General features: G+C 36.3%; 1 protein-coding gene across 1 annotated transcript in view; it reads right to left on the reverse strand.

Annotated features, from left to right (window-relative positions):
• Positions 1 to 658: 658 nt before the first annotated feature.
• The window catches only part of RNF168 (ring finger protein 168), a 31,184-nt gene continuing 13,542 nt past the window's right edge, over positions 659 to 18,300 (reverse strand). The window contains exons 3-7 of the mRNA XM_044771366.2: positions 15,979 to 16,055; positions 13,238 to 13,417; positions 10,604 to 10,725; positions 5,098 to 5,179; positions 659 to 2,874 (exon numbers count right to left, since the gene is read on the reverse strand). Of these exons, the coding sequence (XP_044627301.2) occupies positions 1,915 to 2,874; positions 5,098 to 5,179; positions 10,604 to 10,725; positions 13,238 to 13,417; positions 15,979 to 16,055 (1,421 nt within the window). The 3' untranslated portion in view covers positions 659 to 1,914. The remainder of the gene's footprint in view (positions 2,875 to 5,097; positions 5,180 to 10,603; positions 10,726 to 13,237; positions 13,418 to 15,978; positions 16,056 to 18,300) is intronic.

Below are 18,300 nucleotides of genomic sequence, written 5' to 3' on the forward strand. Positions count from 1 at the left end.
CCTCTGCAGTTTTAGTGCTCCCTGAGAAACTGAACACTCTCATACCCCCTCCACAGAAATGAAAGGAGAAAGCAGCAATGCCTTCTAATTACTGACACAAAACATTTAACAGTCTCTAACAAAAAGGCATACGTGGTGGGACTACCAGAAAGACTAGCAGAGAAATTAAAATTGATCTTAAAACCAACTCGAGTCAGGAAGACTTCTTCACAGACAAATACATGGTTAAATATCTGTGGTTAAATCCTAAATGCATCACACTCCCCCCCTCCCCCTTTTTGGTCGTGGACTATTCCAGGAAGATTTAATTACACAAATATTAATTTGAGGAGTTACAATGTCTACTCTAAAATGTAAAGTGAAATTGCTCTTAGAAGAATATTGGTTTGAGGAGAAGACCGATTTTAGTCTATTTTGGACAAATTTGGTTAGTTCCTGACTACATTTCAGCACAATCACTACTCAGAGGGCAATCACCTTTTTTTGGAGAAAGGATAAACAAAATTCTTATATTAGCACTGGAATTCTACCCATAATTACCCAATCAATACTGAAGTAGATGCCATCAAGTATGCACAGATTAACAGAATTTCAGTTACAAAATCTGGAGGAAAAACATCTTAATAATGTATAAAAAATTGACAAATTTAAGCTAGAATTAGCTTTAGGACATTTTATTATATTTTTACTTTAAAAGGATAAGGACCTAGACATCAACAGAAATGCTGTTAAAACTGTTGGTTGTTTGCTCAAAGTTGTTCATATTAATGAAACAAAAGATTAATAGTCTCGAAGTTAATTTCACAAAACAAAATCACTGCCTTCTGATTTAACTTTCAGGGGTAAGAGAGGGCAAAATCCAAGTATCATACTTTCTATTTCTGTCCATAAATACAAATAAAAGTCAGGATCAATACAAATGATAATATGAGGAAATAAACACATGGTTACGTCTCAGGTTGCACAACAGAGGATACTGTGATATAACTCTCCTACAGTAAATTCCCATTGTTTTCCTGGAATAGCAGATTAATAGAAATGTGAATTTCCAAAATTTCAGGTAATTTAGTAACTAATCTTGATTTTGACACCAGATACTATGGTGTGAAAAACCGTAAAGCCCAAATGCTTCCTGTGTCATTTAGCAAAGAAAGGAGGAGGGCGAATGCTCTGCCAAACTACCCCTGCGACTCCATCCTGGCCCCAGTTTCTGAGGACCCACTGGCTTCCAGTGCTTCCATACTGCCAATCCATCCCACTCAACCTCAGCCCAACTCTTAACTCCTTTTACATCAAGAGCCTAGTTTCCTTTCTGTCAACTAATGCCTACTTTTCCAGAAAACTCTGATATTTCTGATTTCACATTGATCCTAACCCATTTTAAATGAAAGAAAATGCTATAATGCTTAAAATAACTAAAGTGGAGGTGGAAACTTTAGTGTTATGGAAGATGCATTTCAAGTGCTCTGCAAATATATGGGAAAGCAAGAAAACTTAGATTTTAAACCCTGCCTGGACTCCTTAACTACTTGATATAGTATAATCTTGCTTTGATTACTAGTCACGACAAAAAGGTGAGCAAAGGCCATAAAACATGCACTTTTGGGAAAGATTCAGAATGGCACCTGAAGATTTCTTGGGTTGGCCAAGGCATTTTTATATCCATAAGGATTAGCAAACCTAGTATATCACAGTTATTTTTTTTAAAAAAAAGGTTTGGGACTCTTGCTTACCACTGAGTTTGGCAGAAACACATTTCTATATTCCTCCCTTGGAATCACACAATCCTTTAATTAAGGACAATGAGTGTGCCCACAGTGCAGAATTAACGAAAAAATTTTAAAGATTCTAAGATGGAAGAGAGAGCTTCACAATCCAGCTTACTAATTACAAAGCACTCCCTTTATCCAAGCATTACTTTGTGTATCTCTGAAACATCTGAAAAATACTTTTCTGTGACTTGCTAGGCTGTCGGGAATGAGTGCTTTTAGATACATTACAATTATCTCTAGCAGAATTCGGCACCTTTCTTCCATTAACATTAACTGAATGTTTCAACTGGATCTTTAAAGCAGGTTGCCAATTTTCATTTTTTGAGCCTCTCCGAGGTTTTAAATGTTCTCTATCAGTTTGTCTTTTTAAGCTCCTGTCTTTGGAATTCTTCCTCTGTCCATTTAGCAATCTGTCTGGCGGTGAGGACGCAGCACGTAACTGATACTCATCTGGGGAGCCTTTCTGCCGGTTTGGCTTCATTTGTTCTTTATCCACCTCTTTCTGAAGCTGTAATGCTAATAACCTGTCCTCTTCTTCTTGTTTATGTCTCTCAAAAAGTAGATGTTCCAAATCTATCAGTTTTTGCGTAAAGTTGGTTTCTGTTTCCTCTTGGTCTAAGGAACCTTTGGGGAACATTTTCCTTCTTTTTACAGAAAAGCAGGGATCCTTGACTGTTTCAAATGAGGACTCCTGGTTTTTTCTTTTGGAAATATCTTTATTGATCAGTAGGTGAGACTCTTCATTTTCTGTCTCAACTGTGTTATTTCCAAGTGTCTGTGTCGTATCTGACACAGTGCACCCATTCTCTGTTTTGCCACTAGGCTTGTCTGCAGCTTCTCTAGAGCAGGGAGCTCTGGCGTCAGGTTCCTCATGATTTGTGACACATAACTCTTTATCATGATTGCTTGGGCTGGTTATGACCTTTCCTTCAAGACACCGTTCCGTACCATTAGCACATAACTGAGGCATAGGTGACTCTACTGAAGACTGTGTACCTTGGTCTTGAATTTCAAGACATACTTGCGGAGAAAGCGTTGGCATGTCCTCCTCAATTTCTGTGTCTTGCCACATAGGGCTCTTTATACCACTACTGTCAGTTTCCTGTAGAAAACAGAAAAAGACTGAGTGAAACAGAGGAAACTATCAAGTCATAATATTATATGTCTAATTACAATGATACCAAAGCAGAATGATTATAAGGTAGTTATTATTACTACTAATAAGGTATATTAATTCTTAATAGTATTTTTATTATTTGTGCCAATTTAGATTAAGGCATTCCTTCACTTTCACTCCCATAAAAACCTACAGATTAAAACCCAAAAGCCAGATCCTATATCTGGCCAATAGCTGCCACCATGACCTGACCTCTCTTTCACCTTATAAACTTCCTCCAGCCCATATAAACCCCACTTTCCCCTTTAATCCTTATGTCCTCCTTTAGGCATTTTGGTGAAGCTTACAGACCTCCTCTGAGAACATTATTTTTAAATATAAAAATAAACACATAGGATTATAAAGTGAACGATTTATATTGCAACACAATTATTAAAATGTTAAAATTTGCGATGTAGTAATGTACATCTATTAATATATTAAATAATCAGATCTAGTGGCAAGTCTAGTAACTTGCAATATTGAAGCAAGGATGAATATAAATGATATTTCAAGAGATCTGCAACAATGTAATGTGATGAAACCTGTGCTTTCTACTGATGTCGAAGTCACAGGAACTGTTAACAGTATTATGCTTTGCTGTCTACATTCATAATTAAAGGAATTAGGTGAAAGTAAAGATAAACTTTTTCTTCTACCTAAATTTATATATATTCCCTGGATTCTAACCACAGACCTGAGGTTAAGAACCCCTGCTTTAGCCAGTATAATTCTTCTTCTCACCTACGGTGAAGACCTAGGGTTAGTTTTGACCATGGGAAAAACTTAAGAAGAAAGGCTTCAATGAGAATTTGACTCAAAACAAAAATTACTCCTTCTTGTTGGAGACCTTAAATCTGTTCTTTTATCTACTTTGCATTTATCATTCATGATAGCATTTCTTATGAATCAATATGGTTTGGATTGGAAAAATTCTAGGTCGCTTACCTAGTTTTGCTGTGAATATGAACACCAGGGCTGGAAAAATATCCCAGCCCTACAATGCTTCTTCCATCAATCCTCTCAGTTCCAGTAGGAGCTAGACTTTCGGGATTTGCTTCCTCCCTCTATTACCTATACTTGAGGGACTTTGGGCAAGTCTCTCGTCTCTGTATGCCTCAGTTTTCTCAACTGTAAAATGGGCACAAGAAGGATACCTACCGTGTAGAGTTGGTGGTTGCCATGAAGATCAAAGGGAATACATATATTATCTGGCACATGGTAAATGTCTATCAAACGTTAGGTGCTATAAAACCACCTAGCTGAACTGAAAAAATTTCAGGAACTTGGGGGTAGAAAGTTAACAAAACATCTATGTAGGAAATCAACCCTTTGTGTCAGTTTACCTTTCTTAGTTCTATTTTCCTGGAAACCTGATAAAGGTGCAATGTCACCTATGTTACTAGGCCATATAGCTTCTGGTAAAAATTACTCTTATTAGCGAAATGCATCTGCACTAGGAGAACTATGAGTGATCTATAAACACCCAGCAGGAAGCCAAAGCTTGGGGCTTCTGTAAGTGACTTCCAACTCTTTTGACTAGATGTGTTCCTTACCAGGACCCCTGGAAGCTGCACTCATGGGTTGTTACAATAAACAATTGACTCTATGGGGCATGGGGCTTCTAAGCTAGGGTGGTTACCACATTCATCTGCATGGTCTCATTTCCAGGCTGTCACTCAGGAGTTCTGCAGTGCGAACACTTGCTGAGCAGATATCCCTGATGCTGCCCTACCAGCATGCTTTGTTTCCCATCCTATACTCTTTTAAGTGAAGCTGGTAGCGGGGGCAGCCTATTCAGTTTTGTGAGTTTGATTATCCAGGTCAGGGATCCACAAACTATGGCCCATGGACCAAACTGAGCCTGCACTTGTTTTTGTAAATTGTTTTACGGGAAAAAGACCAGCTCATCTGTTTACATACTGTCTATGGATACTTTCACACGACAATGGCGTAGCTGAATAGCTGTGGCTGCCGTATGGCCCCCAAAGCCTAAAATATTTACTATCTGGCCTTTACTCCTAGTCTAGTTGAGCCTAAGATGACTAAGAAACAGTGTTCCATTTACTACTGTGACTTAAAAAAAAGTTAGGAAACTACAAGTATAAACAATCTATTTATAGTATTAGTAAACTTGCCAAACTAAGAACATCCCTAACATCTACATACCTTAGATATGGAGTTTCTCCTGCCTTCTTGTACAACTTCAGACTGTGATGCTGACCCAAATTGAGATTTAGGTGACAAATACCTTAAAAAAGAAATAGTTTACCAAACTTTAAGTGCTTTGAAAGACAAGTGGTATGTACCCAATATGATAAAGCCAGATTAGCTATTTATGCCAAAGGTGGTCTGGTTTGCTGCTTGGCTTATTTATCAGAAAGAGTATGTTCCATCTCCTTGTCTCAGGTATTTTGGTCAGAGCAAAACTTAAGAGGCTAAGTATTGATAATGTAGTGAAAAACAGCAGAAAAGGAAGCAAAAGACAAATCTAAACACTTCTTAATTCTCAAAAGAAATTTAAAAGGTAGATCGCATCAAAACAATGAAAGACTGTACAGTATTCCCAAAAGTAATGGAAATGACATTTTAAATCAGGAAAAAGGATATGTTAGTTTCTATTTAATCATAGAAATTCTACATTTTTTATCTCTACTATTGGGAAAGGGTCCATGATTAGATTCTTTACCATTCTGGAATAGACATTTTGTTATATACACATTTTACATCAACTATCTGCTTAGACACAGAGAGATATATATCAACATATCAGCATTAAGAGCATATCTCTAAATTTCTAAGCAACTTTAAAAGGCTGTTGGCCATGAAAATATGAAGTTTGTAATATAATGGAAAATCCTGTAAAAGAAATGAGAATAGAAGGACAGGTTATGAGACAATAAAAATATTTTTAAAACTATAAAAAAATTGAAACATACACACAACTATGCTTAAAAATGGCAGAAATCTCCCAAAATGTTGGCTGTCTTCAAATGGTGATAACTAGGTGATTTTCAAAGATCACCCAGCTTTTATTTTTAAAATTAAAGGAAAAAAATCTTTGATCACAAATAATATGAAAAACCATAAGTTCCACTGTGTCCCAAAGCACCTACGAGCAGCATATGGTGTGATAAAATAAAATCTAGACAAAGATCTTACATAAAGAACAAATGAATATCCCTCATAGATTAGAGTATCTAGACCACATATTTAGTTGCATCAACCTAAATACTCTGCAAACTTAACAAGAACCACCTTCTCAGTTGATAAGAGAAAACAGGAGTCCAGGGTTAGTCTCATTAATTTGGTTTCCCAGAGCTGAAGAATCCCTTCTGGCAATGCTGGATATGAGTTCCCAAGTATATTTGTAACGAGATAGAATCAGTGCAGATTCAGGAACTCTCCTGGATATTCTTTATTTATAGTAACCAAGTACTGTATGAACACACGCTCATTATAAAAAAATTAATAGAAATGTAGGAAATATATGTCATCATTCCTATCTGCCTCCCCACAAGTAACCAACTTTTTTTAAAACTATGATTTTTATATAGTACACACTGTTTTTTAAAGCAATCATATTCTTCTGTCGTTTCCTTTTGTTATTTACGTCTTAAAGATCTTTCTGAGAGAGCATATATAGGTCTACTTCATGAAAACAAATAGTTTACAAGAGGATAGTTACAAAATACACGTAAGAATCACAATACATCCTGGTTACAGGGCAGGGGATACAACTGGGAAAGGGCACAAGTGAACCTTTGGAAATATTCTCTATCTTAATCTGGAGCGTGGTTTATACGTATGTAAAAATTCACCAAAAAGCACACCTAAGATTACTGCACTTTAATGTATGTATGGTATACTTAAGGGGAAAAAAAAATCATTGATTTTAAAATCCCTCTTCTTTGTCCCCTACCTCAGAGACAAACACTATCTTTAGTTTCTTATTTCTTGCTTTTAAAAAGTTTTACCACACGTTTGTATTCCTAAACACTGTATTCCTTAGCGCTGCATGATTCTGAACTTCATGTATATGGAATCACACTACATGTATTCTTCTACAACTTCTTTCCTTCACTCAACATTTTCCTGAATCACACATGCTCTTCTTAGCTAGAATTCACTTTCACTGCTGGACAGTATTCTGTTCTACTGCTGGCCATGTAGGTGCTTCCGGCTCTTTGCTGTTACGAATAGTACTGCTGGGAACATTCCTGTACATGTCTTCCAAGTTTTTTTTAATGTCCACACTCAAGAGTCACAACGGATCAACCGTTTCCACTCCCACCAAATGTGTAAGTGCCTCTTATCCTCTACAACACTTCATATTCCACAAAGTTTAATTTTTCCAATAGGAGGAGTATAAAATGTTACCTCACTGTAATTTTAATTTGCATCTCCCTGACTCTCAATAAGATTCAATATCTTTTCATAGATGTTAGCTTTCAGGTTTTAATTTCTGTGAAGTCAAAAGTTTTTTGCCTATTTTTATACCGATCTTTTTCTCACTCATAGGTAGCCATTCAGTTAAATAAGTTAAAATATCTTCTTGAAGAGTAAGACTTATCTTTTTATTCTCTAAAGGTGTTTTGACAAAGACATTCTTAATCTTATTATAGTCTAATTATGTTTTGCTCTTTAAAACATCCCTCTCTAAAGATATTCTCTTTCATTATCTTCTTAAAAGTTTTACGGTTTTGTCTTTTTAATACAGATCTTTAATTCACCTTAATTTTTATATATAGTATGAGTAGAGGTGCAAGCTCACTTTTCCCCATATAATCAATTGTCCTAGCAGCATTTATTAAGTTCATCCTTTTCCCACTCATCACCAATGACAACTACTGTATTAGTTCCCAAAGTACCCCAACACTTATCTCTCACAGTTTCTGAGGGTCAGGAATCCAAGAGCAGCTTAGCTGGGTGATTCTGGCTCAGGATCTCTCATGAGAGTCCAGTCAAGATGTTGGTCAGTCATCTGAAGGCTTGACTGGGGCTAGAGGATTGCCTTCTAATAAGGCTCACTCACAAAGGCTATCCTGGAGGTCTCATTTCATTACTGGCTGTTGACAGAAGGCCTCAGTTCCTTACCAGCTGTTGGTAGAAGGCCTTAGTTCCTTACCATGTGGGCCTCTCCATAGGGCTGCTCAAACATGGCAGCTAACCCTCCCAGAGCAAGCAATACAAAAGAGAAAATCACAGTGCCTTTCAGGACTTAGTCTCTGAAGTGTATCACGTCCCTTCTGGTCATTCTATTTGCATACTTAAGTCCAGCCTACATTCAAGGGGAGGGGACTTGGGCTCTGTCTTTTTAAGGAAGAAATATCAAAGAATTTGTGGACACATTTTTAAAACACCAAAGCTCTCAAAGGCTCCATAAACTGTGTTGTGCTTCTAAACTACCTATCACATTGCCTCAATCATTTTGCCTACCCATCCCTGTGCAAATACCACATGTGTTTACTTACTATAAATCTGAAGCCTCCATCCCTGGACCATGCCTTTTATTTTTCTTCAGCACTATCTGCAGGCCCTTTCTCTTCCACTTAAATTTTAAAATCAGTATGTCAAGATAAAAACAAAGGTTGGGATTCTGATTTCAATTGCATCCAATCTATGTATCAGTTGGGGGGAATCTCACACTTAGCAATATTATAATATTAGACGTCTTTCAATCCATGAATACTGCTTATTTCTTTAATATAATAGTAAATATAATACAATAGTAAAACTTTATAATGTTCTCCGTAAGATCTTATAGATTTTTCAATAAATTTATTTCTAAGTACTTTTTATTTTCTGATGCTATTATAAACACAGTCTTTATTAAAGTCACATTTGCAATAGACTTTTTGTACAGATTTTATATCTACCAAACTTGCTAAACTCTTATTAATTCTAAAAACCGTATCTTTGAACTCTTGGATTTTCTATATAATTATTCCACCTCTAATAACAATAACTTCTTTTTCCTTCTTTTCCAAGCTCATATCTTTTATTTCCTTTTGTCCTCTTACTGTACAGACTGAAATCTCCAGTACAAAATTGAATAGAAGTGGTAAATAGCAGGCCACCCAAAGGGGAGTGATTTCAATTTTCTATCATAACATGATATCTGAAATAAAATTTTTAGTAGATACCCTTTAACAGGTTAAGTTTCTTTCTATTCCTACTTTACTAAGAATTATCACTCCCATGCTTTTCATATTTAAACAGTTAATAGGTTAACTTGCATTGATTCATTTTCTAAGTCAGCAATGTATTTCAGGAATTGTCATACCACTTCAGCCACATCTCAGAAATCCTGATGTGTAGTATTTTCAGTTTTATATTTCGATCAAGATTTATTCTTTAACCAATGAGTTACTTAGTAGTTTTTCTTAATTTTCAATTCTTTAGTAATCTTTCTGTTAATCGTTTTTAATTTGAAGTGAAATTCATGCAACATTAGAGACATTCTAGTGGGTATTGAAATGGTATTTTGTTGTGGTTTTGATTTGCATTTCCCTAATGACTAATGATGTCGAGCATCTGTTCATAAGTTTATTGGCCATTTTTATATCTTTGGAGAAATGTCTATTCAAGTCCTTCATCCATTTTTAAATTGGGTTGTCTGTCTTTCGTCGCTAAGTTATATAAGAATTCTTCATATGTTCTACAGACTAGACTTCATCTGTTTTTAACTTTAACTTTAATCCACTAGTTTCTCAATTTCTGCTTTTTAAGTTCATCAGCTTATTCTTGTACTTCCAGTAATTTTTTCTTTAAATATTTCGAAGTATATATTTAGATACGTGAAGATTCATGATAATTATATGCTTTACGCAGAATATTATATCAATTGAAATATCTGCTTTTCTCCTTTTAATCATTTTTCTCTTGATTTCTACTGTGCATAATATTGGCATTAACAATATTGATAGATCCATCTGTTTTTTTCTTTTAATAGCAACCATCTCATTTAAATCTGCCCCCCCAATCTGTCTCCATGCCCCAAATCTTTACCACCCCAAATCCAAAATCTCTATGAATTTTGGAAGGAGACAAATTACCTGCACATACTTACTCAGTTGAACCAGAAGCCCTTACATGTTTTTGAAGTCTAGACTGTGATTCTTAAACTTTTCCAACTATGAGTTACTACGGGAAAGCTTTTATCTTCATAAAGCCATCTACACTACCACTGCTGGAGGGGCATTGCAGGGAAACTAAATCACTCCACTGTTGACTACCCGACTCACGCTTTTTGTATAATAGAAAAGAACTGTAATGCATAAACTGGGAAAGAGGGTGGGGGAATGAGCTAGATGCCAAATCATAAACTCCTTCAGTGAGAATGACCTTTTATGGGACCAGCTTTTCCCACTTGAATCTAAACCAAGAGAAAAAGAAATCCAACTGGTTAATTTTGAGAAAATGGAACAACATGGAAATCCTGTGCAATCAAGATAAAAACAGGCTTCTTATCTCATTTTGTGCTAGCCAGGAACCTAGGCTTTGTGAGTAGCTCTCTTATATTTTCACTTTATATCAATCTCAGACCAAGTGGAGAGTATTCATGCAGAGTTCATGGACCAAATTTTGATAATCAGTGGACTACATGCACCAAAAAACACTGACTTACAGTAGATGGTCAATAAATAATTGATAAATAGTCATATTCGCTTACTTCTGAATATCTCCAGTGTTTGTTTGTTTGTTCTTACTTTTCTTTTGCGACTTGATCGTGACTGGATCAGATTTTCTGGAATTCAAGGGAGATGCCAATATACTTCTCTCACAGAAATTGTTCTTCAACAACAGAAAAAGCATAAGCGACATTATTAAAAAGAATTTTATAATAAAATAAGCTATTTTTTTTTAAGATTGGCACCTGAGCTAACATCTGTTACCAATCTTTTTTTTCCCCCCTTCTTCTTCTCCCCAAAACCCCCAAGTACATAGTTTCATAATCTACTTGTGCTATGTGGGATGCCACCTCAGCATGGCCTGATGAGTGGTGCCATGTCTGCACCCTGGATCCGAAGCAGAGCACGCAAACTGAACCACTCGGCCATGGGGCCGGCCCCTAAAATAAGCTATTAATGTGACGAATTCAGAATCCACAACAGAACTTTTCAGTAATTATGCTCACATTTAAATTCTACACACATCCTTTGAATAATACTAACCACGCAAAAATCAGTATAAAGAAGATTAAGTCCATCCAAGTTGGTCTAAACTAATGGCATTTTTACTCTACATTATAAAACACAAAGGACATGGTGGTACTAATCTCATCAGCTGAAAATTTCTGTTAATTTTTCTAATGAATAGTTTCATATAATTATTACTACCTTAATCTACAGGGGGAAATTCAAAGAGCTGTGGATATACCTGGAATAAAAGTTAGTTTTATGTAAAAAATAACTTAATTTGGGGATTTAAGGGCATATCAATAAATATCGTGAATATTTACTTGCTGTACCAGCCTCCTAAGTTTCTTGCTGCACTACCGGAAAATTATAATTTGTAGTGGTAGACATTTGGCCTTGGACCACCAAACGTTCCCAACGGTGAACAAATGACAAGCAATACAATATATACTGGAATATATGAGGAAGCCACTTAGTTTAAATCTAATTTGGCCTGAACTTCTTTTTCCAAAAAGGCCTGACATGGCCTATTGAGCATGCCCTGTACACCTGCTTTAAATATTTACAATGTCTCAAAGACAAGAATGATGCCCTTAAAGACAGGGATGTGGCTTCCCCCCATATCAGCATTTCTTTAAGGATAAGCACCTCTTGCTGGAAACTAAGGATTAATTACTGACCTGCTGTGTTCATCTTGCCCACTGTTGTGCCAGCAAAATAATCCCATGACTGTTGTAAAAGGGACATTCCTGTCATATGTGATGTCTGTTCTGTACACCCCACTTCTTTGGAGTGCTTCCTTTCTTGGGGACGGAAGCCTCCAGTCTATAGTCCTCAGACCTGGCTCATAATAAACTCACCCCCATTTTGATTTACAAATTGATTATGGATTATTCACGGCAACAAGTAAACCAAAAATTCTTCTAAAATATCAATAGATCTACTCTTATAATTCCTGTGAAAATAAGAAGGATTAGAACAATAGACTTGAAAGACAGGTATAAATGACCCCAGAGTCTCCTCTTTGATATATTTTCTTTCCTATACCATTTGTTATCTTACTGGGCAATGTTCTTTATTTAACTTCCTGATTATGTACCATTTCAAAGCTATTCTACTTAAATTTAAAAAGAAAAGTGTGTATATATATATATATATATATATATATATATATATATAAAAGAGCATATATACAAAAAAAGTATATATAAAAAATCTAAAATTTGGGTGTATTAACATGAATGGTAGGCCTCTCAAAAATGAAAAAAAAAAATCCCAATTCTGGATATACTTCATTGGTAAGTAAATTTTAAGATATTTGTTGTTTGAAAGCAGAGGAATTATTTTTAGAGGCTCTCAAACCTGAAAGCACATCAGACTGCCCTAGATCCCTCTGGGGATGGGAAGCCCTAAATCATACGCCCAGAGATTCTAATTCAGTAGTTTGGGAATAGGTATGGGAGTTTGTATTTAAAAAGAACCCCAGGTGATTCTGCCAGGTTCTTTCAAATCACTGGGTCTCATTGTATCCTTTGGTCTTAAAGTATGTGTTTTATCATCCCTTCTTTCAGTCATTTTCCCTTAGGCAGTAACTTAACTACAGCAAGATAATAAAAGCCAGGTTTAATACACTACTTAAGAATTTAAAGTGTTTCCCTTTCAAACAGTGATTTGCATCCATACAATGGAATATTATCCCACTCTTAAAAAGAATTAGACTATATGTAGTAATATGAAAAATCTCTAATATATATCAAGTGAAAAAAGGCAAGGAAAAAAACAAGTATGATTGATACATCCTTTTTAGGTGAACAAGAAAAAAGTTATTAAAAAACTGTTAATAGTGCTAATCTTTGAGGACTGGGAGAGGAGAGGTGGGAGGGGGAAAAGGAAACCTTCATTTTTCACGGAATAGTCTTTCTACATAAGCTGAATTTACTAACAACATACAAAAGAAGTTTTGAAAGTATACCTGGATTAGAGCAAATATGTAACAATAGGCAAAGAAATGTAATAATACACAAAAAAAGCTTTGTTTTGTTTTAAGTAAAGCAAAAACATGTCAGAAATCACTGCTAGTTATGGTGAACCCTTCTTCAGATCTTTGAAAACCACATAGTCAAAGCAATAGGAATGTTAATACTTCAAAGTCCTCTCCTAAAACTTACAATATTAACGCTTAGCATTCTTGCCAGTTCTTCATCATTTTTCAGCTGTTCTTCCATCTCTCTTTGCCTTTTTTCTGCCTGTCTTTTTTCCTCTTCTTCCTCCTCTGCCAATAATCTCTGTATGTATTCTTCACTGGCTTTGTTTTCTTCTTCCTCATTGGCTCGTCGCTCTGCCTCCACCTTAAAAATGATAAGGAACAATCCTTCTCTGAACTTTTTTAGTATACCTGCAATATTTCTTAATAAGAATAATAAAAGTAAAAAAAGACAAATTGCCAGGAATGAAAATATCTCAAATAAAGTGCAAATCTAGAGAGGCACATTCCTGCAGAATAGTTCAAGAAGCCTCTTTCTGGAAGCCTTCCCCAGTTAGCCCAACAAAAGCTTAATTAAATCCTAACCCTCCTCTTCTCAGGCCTTATCACATTTTCTACTACACTGTTACATTGGTGCAAATGTTTCTAGGTAATCCTTTTCCTCAGTTAACAGAATGCCACGTTGCTGACTAGCTTAGGCCTAGGTTTCTGAGCCCAATCCTAGCACAGGGGACGGAATGATAGAAACTGACTTAGACTAATCAGGGCCTATCCCTGAAGCCGGGATGAGTCCCCAAACACGGTGGGCGGGAATGCAGTGGCTGCCGAAGAAACCACCGCAGTGGTCACTGCATGATTTATAGAAGAGAAAAGAGGCACAGAAAAGCAGGTGACTTCCTTAGACAAGGAAGTGATAGAACGGAGACTCAAACTCTAATTCTAGGACCTAAGGCCATGCTTGTGCTCACTTAAACTATACTTCCTGAAAGAAATAGTATAAGAACCACTTTAGAAATCCAAAGGATTTGACGCAAGAATAACTCCTTGATCCAATTTGAGTGAAAGAGTCATGAGGGAAAGTTTGCTAAAGAACTTCTAAGTTGTCTTGTTCTTAAAGTACAGCCGCAGGAAGAGACTGCTGCTTCTTCTGCTGCATGTTGCTGTACACACATCTGAGTTTCAGAACTGTGCAGCCATCTTGCTAGTGGCCTGAGGATAAAGCCAGCTGACAGAAGTTAGTAAAGATCTGGAGCTAGAACTCTGGATGACACCCACCCTGAAGGCCCTGCTACCTCTGGACTTCCAGTTCAATTACAATTTTCTTACTGTTTAAGGTAGTTTGAGTTTTCTTTCATTTTTAGTCAGAAGCATCCTGTTAGAGTGTGTTCTCACTGCAATGTTGTAAGGATTAAGTTATTCCTTTAAAACCACTACTTAAGACACTGCTTAGACAATACAGTGACAATTAACTATCATAATTATTATTTATTAGTTCTTCAGACCTGCATGGTCCAATACAGTAGCCACTTGCTACATGTGGCTATTGAGCACTTGAAATGTGACTAGTCTAAATCGATATTTTTTTTCCTTTTTTAAGATTGGCACCTGAGCCTACATCTGTTGCCAATCTTTTTTATTCCTCTTCTTCTCCCCAAAGTCCCCCAGTACACAGTTCTATATTCTAGCTGTAGGTCCTTCTAGTTGTGCTATGTGGGACCTCGCCTCAGCATGGCTTAATGAGCGGTGCTAGGTCCACACCTAGGATTCGAACCAGCGAAACCCTGGGCCACTGAAGCAGAGCCTGTGAACTTAACCACTGGGCCACAGGGCCAGCCCCCAAATTGGTATGTATTTTAAGTGCAAAATATACAAAAGATTTTGAAGGCTAACTAAGCAAAAATAATGTAAAATCTCTCATGATTTTTATATATGACTTTATATAATTAAGACCAAATTATATAATGATATATAACTACATATTTAACATATAATTATATTATATAACTACTTTCTATACTGATTACATAAAATATTTTAGATATACTGGGTTAAATAAAGTATAACAGTAAAATTAATTTCATCTTTTCTTTCTAAAAAATGTGGCTACTAGAAAAATTTAAATTATATATGGGCTCACACTGTCTTTCTACTGGCCAACAGTGCTCTACACTAAGCAGGAGGGTAGGAATCTCCCAGTACTAGAGAAGTTCAAAGGCGTCACTGTAAGCACTACTTCCTCTTTTCCTATTTAAGTACTCTACAATTAGCCTTTTATGCTCTCCTCATCTAAACCGATTGTGTGTGTCCTCCAGATTCCTATGTGGAAGCCCTAATCCCCAGTGTGATGGTATTTGGAGGTGGGGCCTTTGGGAGGTAACTCCGACACGAGAGTGGAATCCTCATGAAAGGGATTATGCAGTACCTTTATAAGGGACATAGAGAGATGATCTCTCTCTCTGTCTCTCTCTGCCATGTGAGGATGCAGCAAGAAGGCAGCTGTCTACAAGCGAGGAAGCAGGCCCTCACCCAACATCAGATATGCTAGCACCTTGATCTTGGACTTTGTAGCCTTCAGAACTGTGAGAAATAAAACTGCTGTTTAAGCCTCCAGTCTATGGTATTTTTGTTACAGCAGACTAAGACACCCATAATTTTCCATCCTCTAAGCTCAAAGCTTCAGGGAAATGAAAAAAATCTCATATGCTTAGGGATTACTATCATATAAGAGCACCAATTATGGATAAATAAAGCTAGTTTGTAACTATTTTGAACACATGTAAAAAACAGAGCCTTTATAAAGAACATTAAAATTATTTACATTTCAATATATACTATTTATATAAGCACATAAAACTATATGTAAAACCTGAAACTGAAAACACAGCAGAGAATTTTTCCAAGAAGGAATAACTATTTAGTTCCTACCTTGCTTATCTCCTCTTCATATTCTCTTCTTAATTCCCCAGGTTTACTTAGCAGGCGAACTGGCTGATAGTCATCAACTGTTTCAGATCAACAAAGAAAAAATATTACAGGCAACACAAAATTTTACGGCTAGCTTTCATCTCCCATTAAAACTCTATTAATAAAAAATGCAAAATCAAAATAAAGTGTACAATTATTAACAGCCACAGCCAGATTTTCTTTATGAAATTCCATTTTAAAAGAAAAACCAGAGGTTTTTGGTTCAAAATGACACACGAATACATATACTTAACTCTTTCTCTAGAAGCCATTAAAAATAACAATAAAGGAATTAAAAATAAGTAATCCTACAACAGCAAAGAGATTAAAGGAAGGGTCAATCAGTAAACAAGAAACTAACATATTTCTAGAAAATGGGAAGCCAGTGTAAGAGAGGTGATTGATGCAACAGAACGAAGGAACACATAACCCTTGGAAGGGAAAGCTACAGCTGAGGTGGGAGGGGGTCTGCCCAACATACCTGAAGAGCAGCTCAGGCTCAGAAACGCAAGGCACGACACAGTTCAGAGAGATTAAGTGTGGAATGGGGAATTCAAAGTTTATAAACTGTTAAATCAGAATACTTGGCTGGTAGGCATTTCTTCCCGGATATTTGTGTAAGTGCCCACTCCAAGGCTATTTTTTTAAAAGACACTGAATTGTCTGGAGAGAGCCAGTGCAGCTAACGTAAGAGGTGGTGACCCAGAGCAAAGCCCTCTGAAATCTGGCAGTTAGGAGTGGAAAAGCATAATGGCCAGGTTTCCATCTGTTTAACCTCAAACAACGTCTGCCAGGCATCACTGCCTATATATGTACACAGAGCTTTTTTCTAGGGCCTCATTTTTAAATATGAAAGCAAAACCAAGGATCACCAGACATTTGTAATAAACCCACAAGATTAAAGAGAAACATTAAGCTATACAAAAAGGGGGGTAAAAAAATCACTCTGGCGTTTATCCAGAAAAAGGGGCAGCTGTTACTCTGGGTGACTGCTGCCATCACCGAAACTCAGGTTCACCATTGCCGTATGTTCTGTTTTTTCAAGACAATCCAGAAATTCATATTTTAATGTGAAATCTCCCAATTTGAAATGTTGGCACTGAATGGATCACAGAAAACATGTCTGCAGGCTTTAAACAGCCTGCATGTGAACAGTTTGCAAATTCTGCAATAGAAGAACTAAAAACAGTGATTTACAACTCCATAACAAGTAGGGGTGAAGTAGGCTAAAGTCTTATTTATTTGAGCCATTAAGCATGAGCCACTTATTTTAGCCATTTGAGACAATACAGTGGAAAACACAGGTGAGAGAAGTATAAAGCTCCTAAAAAGACAGGAGGGGCGAGAAACAGAGCCCAGATAGATGGAAGGGACAGCACTTCTAATAAAGGAGGATACAGACTATGTGCAGAGATGCAGTGCAATATCAGATGTGATAGCCTGGGGGTGGCAAATTTTTTCTGTAAAGAGCAAGAAGATAAACATTTTATGTTTTGTAGGTTATGCAGTCTCTGTCACAGTTACTCAACTGCTATTGCAGCACAAAAGCAGTCACAGACATAGACAAATGAGTGTAGTACCTGGGTTCCAATGAAACCTCATTTACAAAAAAAGACATGGGCCAAATTTGGCCTGTGGACCACAGTCTGCTGGCCCCTGGCTTAAAATATCCCTAATTATTAAAGCACTGACACAGCTATCAAAAAACAGACAGTTAAGAAATAAAAACCCCAAATAGCTCTGGAAAATAAGCATATGATTAGGGAAACAGTACACAATAAGGATGTATCATTCACCAAGCAATGCGGTTATAACTGGCAATCCCTGGGGTAAGAAGGTTAAGATGCCTACTTCATACAGTACTCAAATTCCAGGTGAACTAAAGAAAATTTAATAGAAATAAACCATAAATGACTAAGAAGAAAATACAAGAAATAAATGTAAAATCTTAAGTTAGGGTAGATGTCCTGAATAACTGAAGACATTCCAAAACAATAAAAACTTCTAAATGATGAGAAACATCAAAAAGTTAAAAACAACAAACTGGGAGAAGTTATTTGCAAATACATAAATAAAGAGAGAATTAAGCTTCAGAGTATAACAAGAACTTCTACAGATCACTTAAAAAAACTAGAATGGGCAAAGGAAAGAAACATGCAATTCACATAAGATGCTTAACTACTTTATAGTAAGCAAAGAACTGTAATTTTGTTAAACATGGAATTTCTGAGATGTTTAGTTTACTTATTTGTACTAAAGGTAAAATTTAAACTAATATCAGTA

This window comes from Equus asinus, chromosome 5 (assembly GCF_041296235.1).
Source record: "Equus asinus isolate D_3611 breed Donkey chromosome 5, EquAss-T2T_v2, whole genome shotgun sequence".
Lineage (NCBI taxonomy): Eukaryota > Metazoa > Chordata > Mammalia > Perissodactyla > Equidae > Equus > Equus asinus.